General features: G+C 41.9%; 1 protein-coding gene across 2 annotated transcripts in view; it reads left to right on the top strand.

Annotated features, from left to right (window-relative positions):
* Positions 1–25,178, top strand: part of NKD1 (NKD inhibitor of WNT signaling pathway 1) — a 150,725-nt gene that overhangs the window by 85,974 nt on the left and 39,573 nt on the right. For both annotated transcript variants that reach the window (XM_044987744.1, XM_044987743.1), the window contains exon 4: positions 7,230–7,287. In XM_044987744.1, the coding sequence (XP_044843679.1) occupies positions 7,230–7,287 (58 nt within the window). The remainder of the gene's footprint in view (positions 1–7,229; positions 7,288–25,178) is intronic.

Genomic DNA, 25,178 nt, shown 5'->3' with positions numbered 1-25,178 from the left:
ACTCCACATTTATTTTTTGTGCGTTGTTCTCAGTGTAGCATACAATGGGTAATATAGCTTCACCATCCTAAGGCACCTGGAAACCATCACAAAGAACCATTTTAAAGAAAGTATCTGCCTTGCTGTAGAAACCTAAAAAAACCCACCGGCACATTTTGGGGATTTGGTTGAGCTTCAGCATGGAAACTGGATGAAGATTCTTCCTCACCCCTACTCCTTTAAATCTGGTCTTCAGGACAGTTCATGTCATAGGCAGGATAAAAGAGGGGAAAGGAAAGAAAACTGGTGAACCTGTCATTGGCAAAGAGCTTAGAAGATAGTTAGAACAAAGTACAGCAAATGTCTAAATCTCAAAACTGAACACATGGACCTCTGAAGGGACTTTAAAATGAATTTAAATATAGCCGCAGGTGGGTTTTTTGTCTTAGTTCCCTTTCATCTTGAAGACTAGATATTTTTTATCTGGAAATAGTTCATTTTCAACTAAAAGTTTTCGCATTGTTTCTCTAGAACTAATATTTGAATCTCTAGAAAAGCTGATCATGTATTAGCTTCAAATTCAGTGTAAGGTAGGACAGTATTATCTATCCGAAGTTCTTGGACTAGAGTATCCAAACACATCTCAATCACCCTAGTAAGGCAAAGGCCACACAAATAATAGTGTGTTAAATGTTAATGGTGGAGGTGATTTTTAAAAACGTAGAAAGAGCTTCTAAAAACAGAGAAACTCCTGACTTCAACTTTACCCCAAACAAGAGGTGCCAATACCAGTGACATTCAATCTGCAATGAAGATCTAGACTAAGATGTCCCCTAAGAGACAGCATTGGTTGTCTACTAATTTTATCTGCTGATACCTGAGTTCTTACTCCTGGTGTTTTTTTGCAAGTTGAAGGCATGCAAAAGAAGGTCAAAATTTTAATAATCTCTTGGTTTTTTTCTCTCCCAGATTCATGCTGTATGTGTTCTGTAGAGTCCTGGCCAAACTGTAATGGTAATCTCACGTTTCAAATGAACTGAACAAATTTGACCAGGCTGATGGCTTTTGTGTGCACATTTATATGAGTGAACATAAAAAATAAGGTTCTACTAACCACTGAAAACCAAGGTGAAAGGCCTACATTTCAGTATTGAGGCTACCTGCTTGCCAGAGGCTGAGGAATGCATGAGAAATACCACAGAGGGATGTGAAACATGGTGTCTTTCCATCATGTTGGAAGGTGTGTTGAGGATCTGGGAGTGGGACAAGACAGGTACAGAAAGTGCTTTTAAAGTGCATGTTGCAAGTTGACCTGCAGCTTAGCCTGGTTATGCAAAGCACCTTTGTTCCTCTGCCACTTCTTTGAGGGGCCTCTATACAGGGTTCATTTGACATTCTCCAGTGGGACCCTTCAGAGCACATTGGTGTTGCTCCTCAATTAGAGGATGTGCAACAGTGATACAAGATTTCTTTATGATTATTATTATTTTGTTTTAAAAAATCCTTTCTCTAACTTCACAACATAGTGCCAGCAGGTGGAATTTGCTGAAGCAATCAGTTCTTTGAACAGCTCTATCGTCTGGTAGTATATCGTGGCTCTAGAGAGATGTTTGTTTTTTTAAAGGAGCCTCCATGTTTAGAATATGAAAAGGAATGACCCAGTTGTAATGGATCACAGACTAATAAAATTAGGGGTAGATTAGTCAAATTTATCTTTTTACCCAAAAGACTCGAGCTTGCCACTTCTAATTAATAAACTGAATTGCTACAGTTACTATGTATATTTTAATACTGGTCTAGCTAAAGTCACCTTGATTTCTGTCCCAAGTGTGAGCTGCTTTGCATTTGCATTACGGAAAGTAGAATCCCAATGAATTTTTAAATGATTAAGTAGTTTAAAAAAGCAAAATTTAAAAATACACACAGAGTTTACATAAATAGGGGAGGGAGCAACTCTGCTCCCTGGCGAGAGATGATATTAGACTTGTACTAAGGCTTAAGGGTGTGGGTGTTAGCCTTTGTCGTTTTGTCTTTTCCGCTGCGTGGTTTTCTGCATGGTTCATGTATCTGTTGTTAATTTTGTGTTGTTTTTCTGGTGATGTTTCTGTTTGAGCTTTGTCATTGAGAGGCTGAGGATATGAATGGATTCATAGACATTTGAATTTGTATAATGCCGCAGGTATACAAAATGCTTTATAAACATGGAGAGATAAGAAGCCCTTGCCACAAGGGGCTTACAATCCTAATGCAGGCAGATCCAGTACAGTCGAAAAGATCAGGAGTAAAAGAGGAGCAGGAAGCACTGAAGAACAGATTAATATTTGAGGCGTGATTTTCAAATGTGTAAGTGGGCAATGCATGACCAAAATGTGCGCTTAACTTGGGGGTGCAGTTACGATTGCACACCTAATCATGGTAATAGTTTCCACAGTTGGCCATTTATACCTATAACTTGTCATTTGGATACTCCCAAAATTAACGCATTTAATGAGAAGCTAGCAAAGAGCCCTCTCCAAGTATACCTGTCTACAGGCTATAATCCTAGAGCTGTCTGGATTTCAGACCAGAATATGGAGCAGATATGATGATGCTTGTGGACAAGACGGTAGTTCTGTATTTATATTCTTGGACTTTGTAGAAGCACTCAACATGGTTGGAATCAAGAAAGACACTGAAATAGCTCAAGGCTTTACCCAGAGGTACCCAAATACTTCTGTGAATCAGCTCCTCTGTCCCCAAGGCGCTCTCACCTGTGCAGTATCAAAATGTTCAATCCTCTCTTGGCCTGTTGATACCTACATGCAGCTATTGGGCAAAAGTGAGAGAATTCTTGGGCTCAATTGCCAACGATATGCAGATGGCATTCAGCTCTGTTATGCCTTCACATCATATGCCAGGGGTAGTCAATAGGCAGTACTTGGAACCATGGAAGGGGATGAGAGCTCAAATATAGACAGGAGTAACACCATGCAGAGCCTGGGATGCAAAGACAAGGAATTTAGCAGATGGAGAATTAGCGAGGGGATTGAAGGACAAGAGTGACATGGACTGAAGATTGGGAAAGGAAGAATATTCTGATTGCAGCATTTTAGATAGCTGGGGATTCGAATCCAATAGCCTGGAGATGCCCAGAATGAGTGTCTTGACTTCAGCAATTCAGAAGATCATGCCTGTATTAAAATTGAACAGGGTGGTTAGGGCTCAGATTGGGGTTAAAAAAAATTGAATTCAGTGTAGAGTTCGAGCCTACTGCAAAGGGGAGCAGAAGGTGTGATTGCCTGACTATAACCAGTTACGTAGAAGTTTGGAGTAGGGAGCTTTTAAAAATTCCTTTTCTTCCTTATGTATGTATATACTGAGCTGCATTTCTGAGGGAGTTGCACTAATTAACTCTTCTCTCTATCCCTACCCCCTTAAATCTCAGTTGACTACAGTGGCACCTATCAGAAAAGAATATGTGGGACACAAGGTCTTTACTGCTGAAGTCAGCCAGGCAGCTGTTAACAGCTTTGAAGCAGATGTCTGAGCTTGAGTTTTAGTCATTTTGTATGATTTGTGTTGATAGCTAACAGGGGCTAACTTATTTATCCGGGAAACTCCCACTGAGGTGCAAACACTTGCTGTAGATGGGATCCTGTTTGGCAACCTATAGAAACAGCACACTGGAATACTCCTTCTGCATAAACTTTTCTTTTCTTTACTCTTTCAAACATTCGCTGACCTCATTTATATAGTATGTCACAGGGTACATCTGGTTTTGGTTGTTTCATGAGTTGGTGTTCCAGTTGGAAAATGCAGTGTTGTGATTTAAAACACAGTGTCAGGACTGTGATATATCTCAGCTATCGAAGACTTACACATGGTTGCTTTTGCTCTCTTAGGCACCAGTCCTCTAGTACAATCTGCTAACATGGACCCTTGCATCCATGCAGAGCAGAAGGGTCTATGCTAGCAGAATGAGATGCAAGATCGGAATCTTAATTTGGTCTTTCATCACATCTACTATTTCATCAAGCAAATATTTCCTTTGTTTTTTTTAAAGATGTTCCTTCATGTTCTTCTTTGGGTATCCTCATCTGATTAGTGCCCTGCCTCTTTCCATTAAAATCATTTACTTTTCCATTGCCAACATGTATGCTACACCATCGCCTTGCTCCGTTGTCATATTAAATTTTCAGAATTGGTGTAGCCAATGCATTTCCCCCATCTCAGCCTCAGGAAAGAGATTGTCTAATTAATCTTTTTAAAACAATACTTGTGCGTAACTGAAAGAATTCTGCATTTTTTATAATGGAGAAGAAATCAGCACTGTTGTATATAACTTTCCCCCAGCCACTGTCTTTTTTTTCATTTCTGAGATTATTATATGTGAAATGTCCAGTACACTTTTCACAAGCAGAGAGCATTATGGCACTTATATCGGTTGTGACATCTGTCTTTGGGGTGTTAAAAGATACTGTGATACTTGTTTCCAGTGCAATTTGTTTACCAAAACAATGGTGATATTTGGATCAGTGCAACTTTTTGTGGCTTACTTTTTCAGTTTCTCCCATAAGATGTTAGTATAACAGGAGATATTTTTAGGTCCAGTTTCCAACACCTCTATTGTGTAAATGTCTGTCTATCAGAAATAATGCATGTCATAATCTTACTGGCACGAAAGAGCAAATTTAATTGGCAGCTGATGAGTTCTAGCTGTCTAGATATGTCAGTAAATTGTGCAAGTGTTGCTGTCATCAGCTTCAGGACTGGGTTGTCAATTCATATGCCATTTAACACGAGTATTACTGCTCTACACCATCAACAAAAACAGTCCCAGAAGTTGGTGAGTCATAATAATTTGGCTTAAGGGGGAAAATAATTATTGACAATTTAGTTTGTATGAACTCGCTGTCGTAACTTAAATGAATAACTAGGAGCTACAGAGGGAGTGAAGCTAGAACTAGCATGTAAAAATATTTACATAAGACCCATTTAATGATTAAAATGAGAAAATAGGGAGTTCAACTCATAGAATATGAACTATTTGCTTTCTCCTCTATGCATTCTTTTTCTCAGTTCCTGCCTGTTGAGGTATCAGTTGCTAAAGATGCAGCTTATTTATTGGGTGGTGGTTGGTTTTTTTTGGTTTGTTTTTTTACAGTGAAATATCTTTTGCTTTTGAAAGAAAAGGTTTTGTTTGTTTGTAATTAAGCGGTGACCAACAAAACTTGGTATCAATAAATAAATAACAAGACTCTGAGGTTTGTCAGTATGGCTCAATGGATTTCATAGTTTCCTCTGGCCCAGAAGATAACAAGATTAGGCATCAGCACTTGGGAGTCCTATCCAATGCCTATACTGCTAACGTTGGAGTTCTAGAGGTGGGGGCTACAGAGTGAAAGTTATTCTCCTGTGGGTGGAATGTTAAAAGCAAGGTGATTTCAGCTTATAACTAGCAGCTGTCCCGTGGCTCTTTTCTAAGAAAATAGATGATAAATCAACATTTCTGCTCAGTTAAAAAGCAGCTGCTAAATATCTAGGGATGTGTGAACAAATTGTGGTACTGTGTTTATCTGCATAGTCACTACACTACCTAGCTCATTACTGTGAAGTTATTGGAGGTGCTCTTGAGTATGGAAGGCACTGCTTCAGGGACCCAAAGACAATGATGACGTGTACCTGTTCAAAGGGGCATTTGAAAATGCAAGAAGAAACTAAACGTTGTAGCATATTTACAACTGAACTTATCCTAGTGTTCTTAGGGCTTGGACTCATCAGCGCTGTTTTAATAGTGCAAGTAAGTCAAAAGTTCTTGTTAGTATGACTCTCCTCACCTTTTTTGTTTTTTACACAGTAATGAAGGTAAACACTGATTTTCACAAATGCATTTGTATCCCTTAATTTTTAAAAGTCCTAACTTTACAAATCTTTTGTGTGACCTTCAAAAAACCAGGGTCTGTTATTTCCTACTTTTTTTCCCTTTTCATACCCCCCAAACAGACCTATGTGTACAGTTTAAATGAGAGATATAGATATGTTAATGGTATGATTTCATACCTACAGATGTTAGTGTGAAGACTTCACACAGAATCTACTCTTGAGTGCCACGCAAAAGCAGCTAAATCTACTTCTTCAAGTTAATTCTTTTATGATGCTTGTCTCTCCACTTTATGCCAATGTCTGTGTCTACACATGTGAGGATGTTATTGTCAGGCCCCTAGTTCATGAGTTTTGAAGATTTCATCCTCTTGCAGAAATGTGGTAATGCCCAACCACAGCATTTAATAACATTTCCCTTCCTTCCATGCCCATTCCTTCCTTTGTTTATTTTGGAGATAAGAGCTGGTGCTTATCAACACTTATTAAGGAAGAAGGGGCTCTAATAGATATTTTAAATTAAAAACAAAGCTTCAGAAAGAGGTTGTGGGGATTTGCTGCTCGGAAGAACAAATCCAAAATGGCTGCTCTGATGGCCCTGCAAAAACCTATAGTTTTATCCGGGACAATCATGCCTTTCAGTGAGATTCAGTCTCATGCGGTGGCTGCAGATTTGGGCCACCAGTTCATAACTTTATTTAAAATGTACATGCACAAGGAGAAAGGGAAGTTTTCAGGTTCTTCGGGGTTGTTCAGACACCAGTGCGTTCTGTAGAATCTAATTAAAAAACAGGGTACAGAAATTGGTCTCAGAGTTCCTAGGCTCTTATTTCTTGCTTTAGTTACCTCCTGGTCTGCAGAAAGGAGACAGTTGGTAACTGCTAACAAGTCGCTTAGAAAGGTAGGGCAATGTACAGTCTCTGAAGGTTAAAAAGTTGCTGAGCCTCTGTCAGTCTCTTTAAGACTCATCTTGATTAGATGACCTCATTAAATAAGCTAATGAATACAACCAGTCCTCCTTTTGGAGAGATACTGACTTATCCTTGTCTTCCTGCAGAAGGCTCCCTAACTGCTGCCCCTAATTCCCAGGTGAACGCCAACTTTATGAGATTTGTGTTTCTTAGGTGTCTCTGCAGTAAAGGTATAGTGGCCATGAATGGGATACTTCAAACTTTTAGAACTGTACCTTTTCCTTTCTCCTTGTTATCATAAGCACTCATGAAATGGTGCCTATGTGCACAGAGAAGATGACTGCATTGTGAGGGCTAGTTGTGTTATAACTTATAACATTTGTCATTAACTTTGGAACCAAATTAGGCGTTTGAGTAATGTTTCAATGTTTTGTAAAGCCATTAAATCTTTTTTTTTCTTTGTACCTCTTATTTCTACAGGATCCGTCTGGTGAAGGTTACAGAGAGACAATTGGTGATGAACACTTCCGTCTAGAAGGTACATAAAGAACAATTCTCCTTAGTTAATACTAAGGCATATTTGGAAAATTCAAACCAGGTCATAAAGTGTGAACTCCGTGAATAACAGTGTATGGGGAATGTCATTATCTTTGGTGGCTAATAAGACAGGGATACTCCATATTTCTGTAACCCGCCTAAATCCACAAATCTAGACGATGGCTACACTTTGAGCTAGGAGTGTGATTCCTATCTCACACTAGCTCTCATCAAGCTAGCGCACTAAAAATAGCAGTGTTGCCATTGCAGCACAGGCAGCAGGGAGCAGTGGCATGGGCTAGCTGCCGCAGGTGCAAACCTCCTGGACCCCGTGGGAAAGTATTTGGGAGGGCGAGCCCACACCATCACTCACCGCTGCCCGTGCTGTTGTGGCTTCTTTTTGCAAGATAGCTCAATGAAAGCTAGTGCAAGTATGTCCACTTGCACTGGGAATCCCCCCCTCCTCCCCCGCCCCCGCTCCAAGGGCAGATGTGTAGCCACAGTCCGATTGTGGCATAGAGACCACATTTGTTAATCTCCAGTAAGAATTAGAGATTCTTGCTCAGCACAAAAGAGCAGATGTCATTATTTGTGCAGCTCTCCTGTCTGTGAGGCTAAACTTGCCTCTTCTGTGATTGTGGCCCTAACAATAGTGGAAAATGGTGTAGCTCTGCTATGAAGGAAACAGCAGGACCGTAACCATCCTGTGTGCCAAAGAACACAGCTTAATGGGGCTTCTTGCACCCTAATGGGTTGGGTATGGGGCTGAGGAACACAGAGTTGAGGACATTGGATCTTCACCTGTGTAGATCCACCAGCTATCCTGCCCTGTGTAGCAAAGACACAACAGCCATGGGGCTGCTGAAGCGTTTGAGATTCTCCCTTACGCAGTGGCTAGTTACTTTGGCTGTGCACTATACTTAGGTTCTGGGCTAATGGAAGCAATGTCCCCAATTAGTTCAGTGTAAGGAACCACACCAAGTTTTATTTAGACAATACCATCGTTCTATATAATGGCTACTTGTGCGCGTGTGTGGTTAGAAGACTCTGCATAAACATTTCCTTGGATTTTAAGGTTTAAGGTCATTGAGACTGTAGAAAATCTCCTGTTTTGAAAAGGATAGAGATGGATACTGCATGAGGTTGCTTAGAGGAAGCTCCAGTGGAAGAATACATTAAGACCGCTATCTAGAATGATGAGTTCATACTTTTTCAGTTAGAAGCTGGATGTCTTCTGACAGCAGATTTGGACATTTTTCAGTACCTACACAGTGGAAGAGTTCATTTTACAGAATGCAAGTCCTTCAATATGTTTGTGTTCTTTTAGGGTTCTCCCTTGTAAGTTCTAACCAGATCCAACTCTGCATAATTTGTGAGTTTTGCTGGGGTCACAGCAAAAGATGGCACCTGTGCAGTTTTTCACATCAATAACCCAGTACCCTTTCACTGTTTGTCAAGAAGATTACCAGCCAGAGCTCATCTTTGTGTTGGTGGAACTGAAGGTGCCAAAAATACCTTTTCCCCTATCTGCTAATATGGCTTCTGCAATTCTGCTCTGCTAGTCGAGTAGAACTTTCTCTACTTATTTCTTCCTGAGTGGTGAGCCTAGGTTCTTAGCCTCCTTTTGCTTTTCTGTAGCAAATGATTCTTGGAGCTTCTTTATTCCTTTGAGGATGCAAACATAAAGTTTTAAATTTCATTTAGAGACTGCTGCCTAATTTATATCAGAAAGTGCATGTAAACTATTGGTCTGCATTAGAACATAAGAACGGCCATACTGAGTCAGACCAAAGGTCCATCTAGCCTAGTATCCTGTCTTCCGACAGTGGCCAATGCCAAGTGACCCAGAGGGAATTGTTACCCACAAAAAATTCTCTGTCACTCACACACTCTAGAGGCACCCACCCTTACCCCATTCCTAGGGCTCAGGCATAACCCTGTCAATTTAGGCACCCACCCTCACCCTTCTGTGCGCTCAGGCGTAACCTTACACTCTGCGGGTTTGCGGGGTATTTTATCAGTGAAAGAGCCTCACACAGTAATATCCTACTTAACCTCTATTTATTAACAATCACCAGAACCAGAATGCACACGCTACACGTATAGTGCTCACCACTCCCAGTAAGGCAGATGAACTTTTCTTGATGGCCAGTCATGATCAGGTCCATCTGGGGGACTGCACGGTGTCATTGGCAGAGTGTTGAGGTCTGGCAGCTTTGTTCTTGGGGCTGTGTCCTGGAACTGGTTCCCAAAGAACTTCCTTTTGGACCCCAGTTTATATAGTGAAACTTGAGTCCTGGGGTGAACCTATACCTTAACCAGTCATTATACTAAAATGTTACTAACCAATCCTAACACAGTTCTCTAACCAATCCTACCCCACCACCTTAATTAATTTACAACTAGCAAAATTAATTATGTAACAGACAGAAACAATGAAAGAACCAGACAGAGATCATACAGACAAACAATAGGGAAGTGGGGACCGTAATGACAAAACAATAAAGAAGTATAGATTTTACACTCACAACTATTGATAAGTGATTGCTTGCCAGGCAGGATGCCATCAAACTAAGTTTTCTTTAACCATCTTAAGATCTGTTTCTTTATCTGGTGATAGTTGGTGCCATTAGGACGGGGTTGCCTTCTTAACAACCTGGTATTACATTGTTTTAATGTAATTTAGATGGAATGTGAGGATGTGACTTCCTGCTTCTCAGCTAATGGCTGCTGCTCTTTTAACCTGGCTGTAGACGAAGGCCTTATTCTTACAGTATGACCGGTAGATATGATGTGCTGAAATCAAACAGAGAGTTTGTAAAATGACCATTAGCAGGGTAACGCCTGTCCACTTCTTTGGGTTGGAGTTGGCAAGACCCTGCTTTCAGGAAGCGTCATGGAATTGTTGAAAGAAACTAGTTTAAAACCATCAGCTGATTTAAAAGCTACTTTTTCACATAGAATTTTAGTTTCTCTCTTTTTACATAGAATTAAAAAGTGAGTGTCAGTGAGTGGTGATAACATTATCTATATTAGCATGGCCAGCTACTGGTTTTATTTTAAAAAATACGTAGTTCATGCCAGAGGAACAAACAAACTCTGTGGTGAAGGTATATATGAGAGCTGTCGAGTGGATCTTCTTACAGTTAAGATACTGAACTGGGACTCAAAAGATCATCCACTCTAACAGTGTCTGCATCTTAGCCCTGATCTACACGGGGGGGGGGGGGGGCGGTCAGGGGGGTGTTGACCTAAGATACGCAACTTCAGCTACGCAAAGATGCAAATAGCGTAGCTGAAGTTGGTGAATCTTAGGTCGACTTACCTGGCTGTGAGGATGGCGGCGAGTTGACCGCTGCCGCTCCCCCGTCGACGCCGCTTCTGCCTCTTGCGAGCTGGAGTTCTGGAGTCGACGGGGAGCGTGTTCAGGGATCGATTTATCCGTGTCTAGACGAGACGTGATAAACTGATCCCCGATAAATAGATCTCTACCCAGCGATGCAGCGGGTAGTGAAGACCTGCCCTTAGTTCCCCATCTCTAAAATGGGTTAAATAATACTTCACCTTTTGTTTCTATCATCTGGTTAGCTTGTAAGTCCTTTGGGGAAGAGATTATTTCTTACTATATATTTGTTCAATATGACCCCAATCTCAGCAGGGGCCTCTGAGTGCTGCTGTAATATAAATAATAATTAACATTTGTCATTGTTAAACCAACATTTGGTAACAGTTAGCACATCTGAGATTGCTACAATTTTTACCTCCGTTTAGAATAGGTGATGTCTGTGGTAATAGTTGGCAAATGTTGTTGAATTTTTAATAGACAGCATTATAGTAAAAGCCAACTTTATGCTGGATATGAAAAGCCAGTAAAGTGAATAATTCTGTTCACAATGTGTCTCATTTTGTCTTTTTCATCTAATTATATTGTGGTGTATAATACACAAGTCTTCGTCTAAATCATGGTTGGGGCATTGCACTATATGGCAGACATTACACCCAGCATGTACCATTTTCAAACTAGCCAGCAACAGGATTCTTTACTAGAGAGTAAAACTGCTCTTGGCACTTTTAGGCTATTATATTTTGTCATTGCTGCTCAGTGCCAAGAAGTGCAGTTCACATTATTACTACCAGTGTGTCTAATTCGTATGAAGAAGCTGAGTAGTGAGGGCAGGCGTTAGATGAGTGTAGGTGGTCCTTTCTCACTCCCTGGAGCCAGGGAAGAATTTTGTCCTGGCACTCCTGCAGCTGGAGGGAAGGTAACTGTTTTCTCTCAGGATTTTCATGCTTAAATGCACACTGGGAAGGCGTTGTCTTGTTCTAAAAAGACAGCAAATTTCCCCGACCCTTTCTGTACGTACTTGCCCTACTTTCCCCATTAGTAACAATTCTATCCACTTTTCCAGAACAGTTTCATTAATGTGGCTTCATTGTGTCAAATCAAAATGCTTTCAGACTTTTCGGTGCATCCACACTACCCTTCTTGGAGTCCTGTTGGATACTTCCTCTTGCAGGGGTAATGGACTGTTAGAACGGCAGTGAAGCTACCCCTTTCTAGTGACGTTCAAATGTGGCTGTGGAAACAACAACTAGTTCTAACAATTTTCTACACAAAAACTGCTTGTGTAAAGTAGAAGTGGGTATTTTAGATAAATAGATCTAACTACATAAGATAATTTTATGGCCCCCCATTAGTGTACTATAAGCACCCCACCATCTTCATTGTATCCCCCATGAGGTAGAGAAGTACTACTGTACAGATGGGGAACTGAGGCATAAAGATACTAAGGTCAAATAGGAAGTCTGTGGTAGGGCAGGGATTTGAACACACAAATATCAGACAACCAGCTTAAACACTGGACTGTATTTCCTCTCTGGGTTTGTAGGGGTTGAGGAGAAGTGAGTAAATCAATGGTTTATTCCAGCGGGGCCAGAACCTTGGGAATTTAAGCACTTTGGGACAGGTGAAGATTTCCTATACTTGATTCTGGTGCCCTACAGTGTTAGGGTTTGTCTGTAAAGAGCAGCAGTGCGCACTATGGGGGTGTGATTTAGAAAGTGCTAATGCATTGTGCATTAATTGGTCTGTATAAGACCCTGCTGGTGTGCACTAAAAGTTCTGTTTTGAATACCACTACGTTAAAGCATACGAAGGATCTTTTAGTGCACACCAGCAGGGTAAGGTAAAGGTAATAATTGGAGATATACCAATCTCCTAGAACTGGAAAGGACCTTGAAAGGTCATTGAGTCCAGCCCCCTGCCTTCACTAGCAGGACCAATTTTTGCCCCAGATCCCTAAGTGGCCCCCTCAAGGATTGAACTCACAACCCTGGGTTTAGCAGGCCAATGCTCAAACCACTGAGCTATCCCTCCCCCCATGAGCCACTTAGTGTGTGGCACATTAGTTCACTTTAGAAATCGCTACCCCTTTAGTGCACGTTGCTGCTCCATGTAGACACGCCCTTATCTGCCTGGAGCTGTTTCTCCTTCACCTGGTCTTCCTTAACTGGCCCAATATTTGTGGACTGCCAAACTCCCTTGATGGTACTTTGACATACAATTCATATGTTATCTAGCTTTTATTTAATCAAGAAAACAGGGAGAAAACAGCATTTCATGGATTTGCAGAAAAGCACAGCAGGTCACAACAGTCTATTGGGGGAGATTTGCAGCATTCACACACAGACTTGATTAGAGAGTAAGTCAGAGTTCTTTAGAAGAGTCACACTAAAAAGACAATGTGGTAATGGGAGAAATAATTGAATTCCTTCATTTGTTTTACATAGCCAAGTTCATTACCTTTTTTTTTAAAGCCATCTGAGCAGCAAAGATAAAAAGAACTGTCTTAGCAGTCCAAAAAAAAGCTGGATTTAACTTCTGTGTTGTTATGTAAAGCTTGATCAAATCCTTTCGTTTTAACAGACTTAACTGGCCAACAGCAAAAGGCTCGGGATTCTGGGATTAAGATTGGTAAAAGGACTGGTGCATTAGTGCTTTCTTTTGAACTATAGAAAGAACAAAGTAAACATCAAAAGCATTAAGCCACGAGTGCGGATTGTTGACTCAATGTTGCTGCGTGACAAGAGGTTAGAACTCAATAGTGGCTACTCTGTTTACTGAGTGCCATGCAGAAAGAAACAGTTTGACCAGTATTGTCTATTATATTCAGCACCTGCCTTTGATTTCACCGCTCTGTACATTGCAAATTTTGGATTTTCTCTTATATGGTCAATGGGCACCTTAAATGAACTCAAGGTCAGTGGAGATGAACTGAGCCGCTTATGTAACCTACACTTTGTGATTCTTTTTCCTTTTTCTCCCTCTGTCCCTGATAATTCAGAAGTTAGGAATACAGAATATGCACTATACAGTGGACACACTTTTATAACACTCAGTCTGTTTTTAGCAGTAATTCCCTATTTTATGTATAGAGAATTTCACTGGAATGGATATTATCTCTGAACCCTGAACAAACTTTTGGAGTGCACTCACAGTACATCGTAGTCTTGGGGAAGTTTTTTGAAATGTCTGGTATGGATACAAGTAATATTCTCTGTAGGTAAAATATTTTTGAACATACGTTGGTTACTTAATCAGTTATTATTTATAGTGCCTAGAAGCTTTGTGCTAGACAATGGACACACAAAAAAAGCACAGTCCCTGCCCTGGTGATTTTAAAACCTAAGTAACTCTACATAATTTAGTGTCTTCATTTTATGAATGTTATAATTTTTCATATTGAAAATGTAAATAATTTTCTAGGCATTGTTTACATAAAGTAAGTAATAATTGGAGATATACCAATCTCCTAGAACTGGAAGGGACCTTGAAAGGTCATTGAGTCCAGCCCCTGCCTTCACTAGCAGGACCAATTTTTGCCCCAGATCCCTAAGTGGCCTCCTCGAGGATTGAACTCACAACCCTGGGTTTAGCAGGCCAATGCTCAAACCAATGAGCTATCCCTCCCCCCGTATAGAAACCCTTTTAGCATATATGGAAAAGACATAGGTTGCACCTTGCTATGGAAAGGATCACTTGACAAAAGACGAATTATGCAGTCAGGCACAGTTACCTAATAGTCTTAGAGCTATTATTACCTACTTAGTGCCATTAATGCACATGGTGCTTTACAGACAGGGAAGGAAAGGCTCCCTCCCCAGGAGTTTACAATTGAATAACTATTCATCACTAATATCACAACCACACCCCTTTAATTGTACATTAAAGTGGCTGCTCTATTGTTGTCAGCACTCTGGTGTGTAGTGAGTGAACTCTGCATTTTCATGGTTTATTAAGAATCCTCTGCACTTAGCATGTTACTCACCTACAGCAAAACCTGTGTTTATGGTCCCCTCTGGTCATCATCTGTTTAGTGGCTGCAAAAATTTGAGATATCATAAGATTGCCCAACGTTCCTTTATTAACTCCTCCTATTAAAGCTGCCACCTGTGAACTGCATCTTCAGCTGCATGCTGACCCATTCGCAGTAGCTAGGTTTGTCTGCCAAAACAGCTGGTCTCCACCCAAACTGGAAGCTGATAAGCTGGTTTCTGTGAATTGGAAAGGGCACCAATGAAGCTAGAAAAAAGGAGCAGAGGAAGGCGCCAAGCAAAAACTGCTTAGTTTGGCAGATAGAAGAAAAGTTGCCAAAGAACATGAGCCTGGTAGGATTAGCCAAAGTTTTCCTGTGGTCAGACAAAGATCCAGGAAATTATAAGAAACAGGTAGGCTGTTTGCCATGAGTTGGAGGAAAATCTTATGGTATAAGACACTTACTTTTTTTAAGTGTTCCTTAACATTAACCATTCCTTCTAAGGAGTTTGGTATTTGGATCACAAGCCTTTTACTTCTAGGGCTGTGGTTTTCAAACTGGTGTACATGAGCTCTCGTCAGGAGGTATGCGAGAAAAATCCCGTAATGGTGGACAACATGCTTTATTTAGTGAGATTTGGCAATCTAATCATGGGAATAGTATCATACCCATCTTGGATAAGGTATGTGGTAGACTGCATTATTTAGAAGGGAGTTCGCAGCCTAAAAAGTTTGAAAACCACTGTACGAGGGTCACAGTTTCAACTTCAGTGATGTAAAAAAGTAGTGATAAAAAGCTGTTGCCTTCCAATTGCTGTCCATAGCCTTTGTGAAATCAGTCAGTGGGCTCCGTCCATTTCCAAGAGGATCGTGACAATTGGTACCAACTGCCACTTTGCTGACAATTGCAGCAGAGAACCCACTGATAGAATGGGCATGAAAAATGAGCTACTCTGTTACCTCGAAAAGTGATTGATCCTTCCTGTCAGCATTGAAGCCTGGTCTACACTAGGCGTTTAAATCGGTTTTAGGAGTGTAAAACCGATTTAACGCCACAACCGTCCACACTAGGAGGCACCTTATATCGATTTTAATGGCTCTTTAAACCGGTTTCTGTACTCCTCCCTAACGAGAGGAGTAACGCTAGTATCGGTATTACCATATCGGATTAGGGTTAGTGTGGCCGCTGATCGACGGTATTGGCCTCCGGGCGGTATCCCACAGTGCACCAGTGACCGCTCTGGACAGCATTCTGAACTCGGATGCACTGGCCAGGTAGACAGGAAAAGCCCCGCGAAGTTTTGAAATTCATTTCCTGCTTCCCCAGCGTGGAGATCTCATCAGCACAGGTGACCACGCACAGCTCATCAGCACAGTTAACAATGCAGTCTCCTGAGAATCGTAAAAGAGCCCCAGCATGGACTGCACGGGAGTGCGCGAGGTGTTTAAAACATTCACGATTGCGGTATTGAGCTGAGCAGGGTCCATGCTTGCTGTGCTATGGCGTCTGCACAGTTCACCAAGCAAAAAAGGCGCGAAACGGTTGTCTGCTGCTCAGGGAGGGAGGGGTGAGGCTGTACCCAGAACCACCCGCGACAATGATTTTTGCCCCATCAGGCACTGGGATCTCAACCCGGAAATGCCAAGGGGCGGGGGAGGCTGCGGGAACTATGGGATAGCTACGGGATAGCTACCCATAGTGCAACGCTCCAGAAATCGACGCTAGCCTCGGACCATGGACGCACACCACCGATTTAATGTGTTTAGTGTGGCCGCGCGCACTCGATTTTATAAAATCTGTTTTACAAAACCGGTTTATGCAAATTCGGAATAGTCCCGTAGTGTAGACGTACCCTGAGATACATACCTCAGCAGGGAGGATAGCATGCCATAGTCTGACTGTGCTATACATGTTCTATGTTTGTAGGATTTCAGTCTCCAGAGCTGACAATCCAGCACCACCTATAAGCACCAGCATTCACTACAATTCTTTTGAGTTGCACTTTTCCCCTATAGTGTAAGTGTCAGAATGTTTTTCTCTTAGATTATTAACCTGTTACATTGGTCTGGAGAGATTATACAGGCTAGAGATTATTTAATGTTTTTCGTCTCTGGGTCTGAATTCATTTTACAAAACATTATCGCCATTTTAGAGACTGAGAAACACAGAACAAAGATACTAAGTAACTTGCCCAAGGGCACAGTAGCAGAGCTGGGACTAAAAACCTGGCTTGCTGGTTCCCAGTCCCGTTCTTTGTCCACCAGAGTATGCTGGTGAGATGCTTTAAAGGTATAATACAAAACTTTTTCCCAAACCAGTAAAAGTTCCTATTTTCTTGCTGGTGACTTTTACATAAAGGAAATAGTTACACAAAATTAAAAACATATTAGTAACTTAACTCTTTGTTAATTTCACGATGAAGCTGAGGAAGTGAAAAAATGAGTGAGGGACTTGCAGAGTACAGGTCAAATTCCTTGAATATACTTCAAAAATGTGGAAATTTTAAAAATATTTTAAATACGTTAGAATATTCCCACCTTCCTTCCTTTCACGTAATGTTGGCAATGTTTCAAGCTACATACTAAGATGCCATAAAAAGGATCAAGTAACATCAGGAATATTAAACTATCTGACCCCTTAGCCCTTGTTAAATAATGAGCAAGATCTCAGCTGGCAACATATCTTCTCTAGCTACAGCTTTTGAACATCCCTGGTTCTGAGTTACCAAATGGTCACAAAATCAGTTCAGCCCATTAGTAGACTGAAGCGGATTCTGTCGTCTTTCTCACCTGTACAACCTCATGGAGTCAATGAGGTTGCAGCTGGGAGAAGCAGTTGATCCAATGTGTACAGTACCAAGATAGCTATTACTGTATGCGTGCAGCAGGATAAAAATGCTGTTCAACTTTGCCCCAGGATAACCGTCATTATGACCAAAGAATAAAATTAAGGGAACACATCAGTTGAGAGTTTGAAACCAATCTTTTTGGAAACATGATGAATATCAGTGGCTTCACTTAGTCTGCTTGAAGAACAAAGATCCTTTTCTACCTTTAATTTCCCAGCAACGATTATTGCCAGTTATTTTTCTCATCACCTTAACCACAGTTTCTAGAGTTTTTTATTAAACATATTTCTGAAAAGTGAGTCAAAATGCCACACTCCGCTGCCCTCCCTAGTGACACCAGATTTATGCCACCGTAAATGCAAAGATGCTCTGACCCTTGATTTTTCAGAAGAGAGATGTTGGTTCCAAAGTTCTCACCTTCAGAGCAGTTGTCAGGATTCATTTAGGGCTGGTCTACACTAAGGGGAAAAATCGATATAAGATACGCAACTTCAGCTACGTGAATAACGTAGCTGAAGTCGAAGTATCTTATATCGATAACTTACCCGTCCTCACGGCGCGGGATCGATCTCCGGGGCTCTCCATATCGACGCCGCCACCGCCGTTCGCAGCGGTGGAGTTCCGGAATCGATATAAGCGCGTTCGGGGATCGATATATCGCGTCTAGATGAGACGCGATATATCGATCCCTGAAAAATCGATCGCTACCCGCCGATACGGCGGGTAGTGTAGACGTAGCCTTAGAAACCTGCAGTTGGGATCACTTCCAATAGGCCTCACACCCTGTTTCTAGCAACAGCTTCAAAATCAGTTCAGTTGTGTTTGACTTTCTCAAAAATATCTGCCTTGCCAAGGCAACACATTTTTGCTGATCTTTTGAGGTGTGGCCACTTCAGCCAGGTTTTAGAGCGCTGGGTGCTCCTCCATTGGGCTTTTGTTTCACCCCCCATATGCGTGCTGCTGGAAGTCCCTCCTGTCACGGCCAGGGATTTCATATGATCACATCTCTCATGACTGACTCTATGGCATGCAAGGACGTGGTTTGCAGCAAGATTAAACAGTCGCTGCTTTTCCATCAGGGGTTCAAAAGTAGAAACCCATCTAACTGGTGTCAGATTTCGAAACCTTCTCTCCTTAAAGTTTGTAAAGGGAGTCACATTCCAGGAGACCTTGGGCTGGCTGTTTTAGATACAACAACCCCGTCAGCTTGCTGAACCTAACAAATACACTAGGCATGTACATGCAGACACAGATGCAATTGCAGTAAAAAGCATATTGCTTTTGCAAGCTTGCTGTCCCAAATTCAAAGTGTATATCAGTCAGGGTGCTTTTGTGTGCTTCAACTCCACTTCTGCTGCACAAGCTACAGAAACCCAAAGTTTTACCTCAACAGGCAGAACAAGTGCCCTTTGTTACCTAGACAGATTACAGCTTTTTCTAAAGTCTGCTCTTCATAAAAGCCCAGCTTGAACAGTGGAAATTCTGACTTGCCTCAGATACTGAGGAGACTTTTATAGTTTCAAGTAGCTCCAGGGTTATATTTTAAAAGTTGAATTTCATCACATGCTTTAAGTTTTGTGGGGGGAGAAAAAAGACGTGATATTTTTAGAGGGGAAAAAGTTTTTTTTTTCTCTCCCTCTCCACCTTTTTTCTTAACAGATGTTTCATCTCAATCATATCCAAACCTCAAAGCACAAGTAGCAGTCAACCTTAGTCTCCTGTGGAGAAAAAGATAAAATGTCATTTGTTTGGAGGAGGAGGAGGAGGGGTGTGTGTGTGTGTGTGTTTGTGTGTGTAACCACAACTAGTCTGCGAGTAAAACCAAATAATAAATGCAGCACGATGGGGTTGTGGAAATGAACCTGAAGCAATATTTCTGCTCTCAAAAAAGCCTGGAGTCCAGCTGCTTTCGTTAGATGGAAATTCCCAACATGAGGGGATAAAAGAGGGGGGAGGAGGGAGGAAAAGAAAAACTTCCAGCAATCAGATTTTTCTTGCTCTGTAAATCAGAATCCAGCAATCCAAGTCCTCTGACCAATGAAGGATATAAAACAAAGTGTCCAACATTGTACTGTGAAGGATTTAAAACTTCTTTTTGTGGGGAACAGCTCTTGTAAACCAAAATATCCAGAAGGAATTTTCACAGGGCTCTGGAGAAACCTCAGAGTTTTGCTGTGCACTGCATTGTGTGCTGCCATCAGCACTACAGCCTGTTGTGGGAATGGCCAAGGTGATTCAGTGCCGCCAGGAACTACTTGTATAGAAGATTTATAGGGGAGGAAAGTCATATTCTCTCATAAGGATTTGTGTGCCTGAAGCTAAAATCGGGTGGTTTGGGGTCCCCCTTCCCTCTTGCTCTTAAAGGAGTCTTTCTAGAGAGTGCAAGTGTGGGGAATTAAAAAGGACGTACTCTTGGAGAAGGCGAGGGGGTTATGCCAGGGGAAGGCTGCCTTAAATCCTAGCTAGGGCTTTGTAAGAGCCTCACTGACAGGACTTACCCTGAGCACATCTCCTAGTGCCCTGTCCCTAGACCATCAGCATCTTCTGCACCATAGCAGTACCCCCCCCTCCACTGAGTGCCTGAGTGTTTCCATTTTAAGACCTTATTTTTAACTGAATTTTAGCAATCCAAAAATCTTCACTATTTGGGGTTTGAAACTTTCCAGGCTTGAAGAACGAGGAGTACTTGTGGCACCTTAGAGACTAACAAATTTATTTGGGCATAAGTTTTCGTGGGCTAAAACCCACTTAATCAGATGCATGCAGTGGAAAATACAGTAAGAAGATATATGGAGAGAGAGACAGGGCCGCCCAGAGGATTCAGGGGGCCTGGGGTCTTCAGCGGTGGGGGCCCCCCGCTGCCGAATTGCCACCAAGTCCCATCACTTTGGTGGCGAGTCCTGGGGCAGAAGGACCCCCCGCCACTGAATTGCCGCCGAAGACCTGCCCCGGGACCCGCTGCCAAAGTGCCGGAAGGACCCCCCTCCGTGGGTCTTCGGGGCACTTCGGCAGGAGGTCCTGGAGCGGAAGGACCTCCCGCCACCGAATTGCCAACTATGACCGCTCCGGGGGCCTGGGCCCCACTCCAGGAGCCCCAAAAAACTCTTGTGGGGGCCCCTGTGGGGCCCAGGGCCTGGGGAAAATTGCCCCTCTTGCCCCCCAGGGTGGCCCTGGAGAGAGAACATGAAAAAATGGGGGTTGCCATACCAACTGTAGCGAGACTAATCAATTAAGGTGGGCTATTACCAGCAGGAGAAAAAAATTTTGTAGTGATAATCAGATTGGCCCATTTCAAACAGTTGACAAGGTGTGAGTAACAGTAGGGGAAAAATTAGGGGGAAAGTTTGAGCAAAAGCTCTTTTTGATAGTTTGCAAGTGTTAGCAGTAGTGATGGTTGTAACATTTTCTGATTTATAAAAATGGCAAAGTATTTTTGATTATTTTTTCCTCTATTTTCCAGTCAACTGTATTGGTGGAGGGACCAATCTGGGCACATTATAGACAGACAGACATCCACTCTGTAGAGTTTAGGTTTGGATCTGAACTTTCCTGAAGCTGGAAGGATTCCTATTCACATCCATCAAGAATTATTGGGGTTTTCTAAATCTTTTCTTTATTTTTAATAAATTAACTGGGGACACAAAACAACCACATCTCCTCAATGTGGGTCTGATCCAATGTAATTTTAAGTCAATGAACTGATGCTCATTGGGTCACGCCCTATATCCATATCTTCATTTTACAACCAGCTCAATTGGCAGAAACATTTGGTGTTTTTGTCAGGAGAGTGTAAGGTCGTGTACTCGCCACCTGTAGCATTCCCTTGGGTTGGGGTGCAGTGCTACAAAGGGTACTAGTCCCTGGCATCTGCTACTGGCCACCTGCCTCTCGCTGGGTCTTCCTCTTCCTCATAAAGTTCGTTCCCCTTCCAGGGGTCCAACTGAAAGTCCAAATCAAATGCCCAGACTAATAGCTCTTCTACCCCTCTCAGGTGCCACTGAAGTCCTGTGCTTCTTGGTCCCTTCTCCTAGCACCTCCAGAGCTTCTCTTATCTAGCTTCTTCCGCAGCAGGATTCCCCTACTGCCTCCCTCCAGAGACTCTAGAGCAGTGTTTCTCCAATTTTTTTTTTCATGGACCACTTGAAAATTGCTGAGGGTCTCGGCAGACCACTTAACAGTCTTTCCAAATGTTGTTTGTACTGGTAGCTAAGTATTGTAAAACACTTTGGATAAAAGCGCTATATAAAAAACCCTTAATAATAATAACCTTTTTTTGTTCTACAAATAAAAGCGCGCAACTCATATTTTAATATCAGTAGTCTTACTTTTCCACTCCCCCTCCGCAGCAGCTCCCGAGCTGGGAAGGAGTGGGGGGTCCTTCCCTCTCTCCCTCACCACAGCAGCCCCCGAGCAGGGGCTGGGAAGGGGGGCCGTCTCTCCCTAGCAGCCGCAGCTCTGGAGCTGGGGAAAGTCGCCTCTTTCTCTGGCTGCCGCAGCCCTGCACATCCCAAATTCTCCACACCCCCTCTTCTAACCCCACTGCCCCCTCCCACCTACCCCCTACTCCCCCCAAGGCCAACACCTCACCTTACATGTGCGTCTTCTCCAGGGTCCAGGCACCTAATTAGTGGAGCCATGCCTGCGTGGCTCCACTAATAAGGTGAGTGACCTTCATTCTCTTGTGTGCGGCCGCCCAGGCATGCACCCTAGAGGGAAATATCCACTGACCACCTGAATGGAGCTCAGTCCGTGGACCACAGTTTGAGAACCTCTGCTCTAGAAACTTCCATTAGGGATTTCCCCGATCTTTGTAGTCCCTATCTTGGTCTTCTCCCACAAGAACCTACTCTGCTCCATGTTGGTTCTCCTACTTGTCTTCCAACATGTACAAGCCCTCTCTCAGGGCTCTCCACCCACAGGAGCCTACCCTGCTCCTAGTGGGTTCTCCTTCCTGCAGGAGAATCCTGCCTTCTCTGTAGTATCTCCCCCAGCTAAGCTCAGCACTGTTTAAGGAGTCCTCCACAGCTGGGGTCAATCACTCTAACTCCATTACACTGAGCAGTGATTACTACATGCCCCTATATTGTCATCTCATCAGTGAGGCTGAGGGATAGCTGCTAAGTCATGGGCAAGCTGAGCCCTGTCTTGCCTCATAGGGCCAGCTGGCCCGTGATAGACAGCTTTGCCACAGACACCCTCCTGTTCATTTTTTATCACCATTTTCAGGCCCTTTTCTACAGCCACTTTTTAAAATTGAAAACAGAAAGGGGATGGGATGAGTATTTGATATGTGCATGAATCATGCAATGTTCAGGTATTCATATGACTACTTCAAAAGAGTCTAAAATGACTTCAGCTCATCATGGCAGCTGCCATTTTATATCTCCTGCAATTATTTAAATTCTTCAGGTAATTATAGGATGCTAGTTGCTGTAAATATACCTTCTAATTCAAATAGATTTTGTTAAACTGCAAGAATAAATGTCAGATTCTGTGTTCTGTTACTATTGTGTAAATCCAGCATAATTCCAGATGTCAAAGGATTGGAGCCACACTTAGATCAGAACCTGGCTCTTGATATCTTACCTTCTCTCATGATTTACATTAGTATCTGAATTATACAACAATTTGTGTATTAGGTCAAATAACACAAACGTGAATTTTTCCCATCCTTCCTGGAAAACCAGTTATACATAATACACTGTTTTTCCGAGATAAAAACAGAGCCAGCCTTTTCTATTTCAAAGGAAAACACCAGCCATTTTCAGATTAAAAATAGATAGCAAAAGTGAACACACAGGCAAAGTTAATAAAGATCTACTTGGATGCCACAAAATAAGAATTAAAAATAGTAGTGAAGTATTGCAGACCCTTCATTCAAGGTTTGTGTGCCTACCTCTCTCATTTTTTTCTAACACTATCCTCCTCTGTCTGTATTTTAGATATTTAGTAGGTATGGAGTGAAGTTTACAGAGTTACTAAAATAAAAACCACTTCTATTGCCTTTGCTTCAATCAAAACAGCTCTTTTTTTTTAATTGACTTTAAAGCCATCCTCTGACATTAACAAAATACTTAGGGCCAAATTCTGCCTTGTGCTGTGCTTACAGAATGGCTACTGAGGGCAAGGGGTGCTCTGTGCACACATCCTAAAGGAAAATATGGTCCTTGTATTGCATTTACTAACTCGCTTTACCTTTGTTCACTTAGCTGGAACTGAAGCAAATTTCTTGCTTTAGCAAGACATGCTGCTTACATGTGGATTCCAAATGTGTCTCCTTCAATACGGGAAGGCAACTGATACCATATTACACTAGATCAATGTATCGTGTACATAATCAGTTACGCAAGATGAAAAAAATCTCTATAGCAAAACATTTTCCCTCTTTGTGGATTACATTCTTTGGAATCTGGTAATTTAATATTTCACATATGCTAAAATGTAAGGGTCTGCTCCTTCAGTGATTACTCATTACTTCAGCGAGATTACTCATGTCTGTTGGGACTGCTCACAAGTGACGTTTCCAGGATGGTGCCCTGTCATATATATGCCAAATGTATCTTTGATTTTATTATAAAGTGTGTATTTCAATTTGGATTGGAAACAAATGAAACAGTTTAAACTCAGTGCTGTTTGTGTCGTGTACTCAAGCCAGTTCTGCAGACACTCACGTGTATGCTTAACTTTCTACACTTGAGTATTCCCTTTGAATGACATGGGAGTTCATGCGCATAAAACTGAGTGTGTGTGTAAATGTTTTCAGCCACTGTACCTTAGTGAATACTTGGTAAGTATTCCTTTGACCCAAAATACAGTGAGCATGGTAAGTTAAAGTTCATGGAATTCTGCACGCCACGTATTGGCATTTGAAAGTCCTAGGAGATGAAAAGTACCCACAGACGTGTAGGTTACATGCTATAGCACTGAAGATGGATGCTCCTGAACTATTGAGATTTTTATTTTTGGAGAGTGAAATTTAGCCTGAGTTGTTTATTATAAATTCACTTATATTACAGTAGCACGTAGAGGTCACCAGTGAAATAAGGATCCCATTGTGGTAGTCCCTGTACAAACATAGATTATGTCTCTTCCCTGAAGAGTTTACAAACTAACTAGACAAATCAGATGAGGGAAATATCTTTATCTCTATTTTACAAATGAGGAATTTAGACACAAAGAAGTCAAGTGACTTGCCCAAGGTCGTACAGGAAATCTGTGGCCGAGCTTGTAATTGAGCCCAAGCCCAGCTACTTAACGATAAGACCGCCCTTCGATTCTGTTTTACTTTGGTTCTACCGCATAATAAAATATGCAAAGGGTAGGAACAGACATTCAGAGCCTGAGGATTTGGTATCTAAAAGCCTCTGTAATAAAAAGAACAAACAGATTTTTAAAGTGTGAACTATAGAGCAGTAGGAATAATTGTCTGCTTAGTTTACTCAGTGTTGTCTAAAACTAAATGCTGGTAGCATTCGAAATCAGCTAGAGACTATTAACTAAGGGAAGGTCGCCAAACATACACTTGGTTCATAGCAACCAAAATATATCTTTGCTTATTTTAAAAGAATAGATAGGTGAGGGTCAAGATGTTTTCCCCAGGGGAAGTGCTTTTGATGAATTGGCTGATAATAGTCCACAGTTCGGGGATCTTCAGAGCCCCCGGTATAATAGCAAAGGTGGCAGAAACCCAGTTTTCCCCTTGAAAATCTAAGTTAGATGGGAGTCAGC

The sequence above is a fragment of the Mauremys mutica genome, chromosome 14 (assembly GCF_020497125.1).
Source record: "Mauremys mutica isolate MM-2020 ecotype Southern chromosome 14, ASM2049712v1, whole genome shotgun sequence".
Classification (NCBI taxonomy): Eukaryota; Metazoa; Chordata; order Testudines; family Geoemydidae; genus Mauremys; species Mauremys mutica.
Note: the sequence above shows the minus strand (reverse complement) of the source record. Positions and strands in the feature narration are given on the sequence as shown.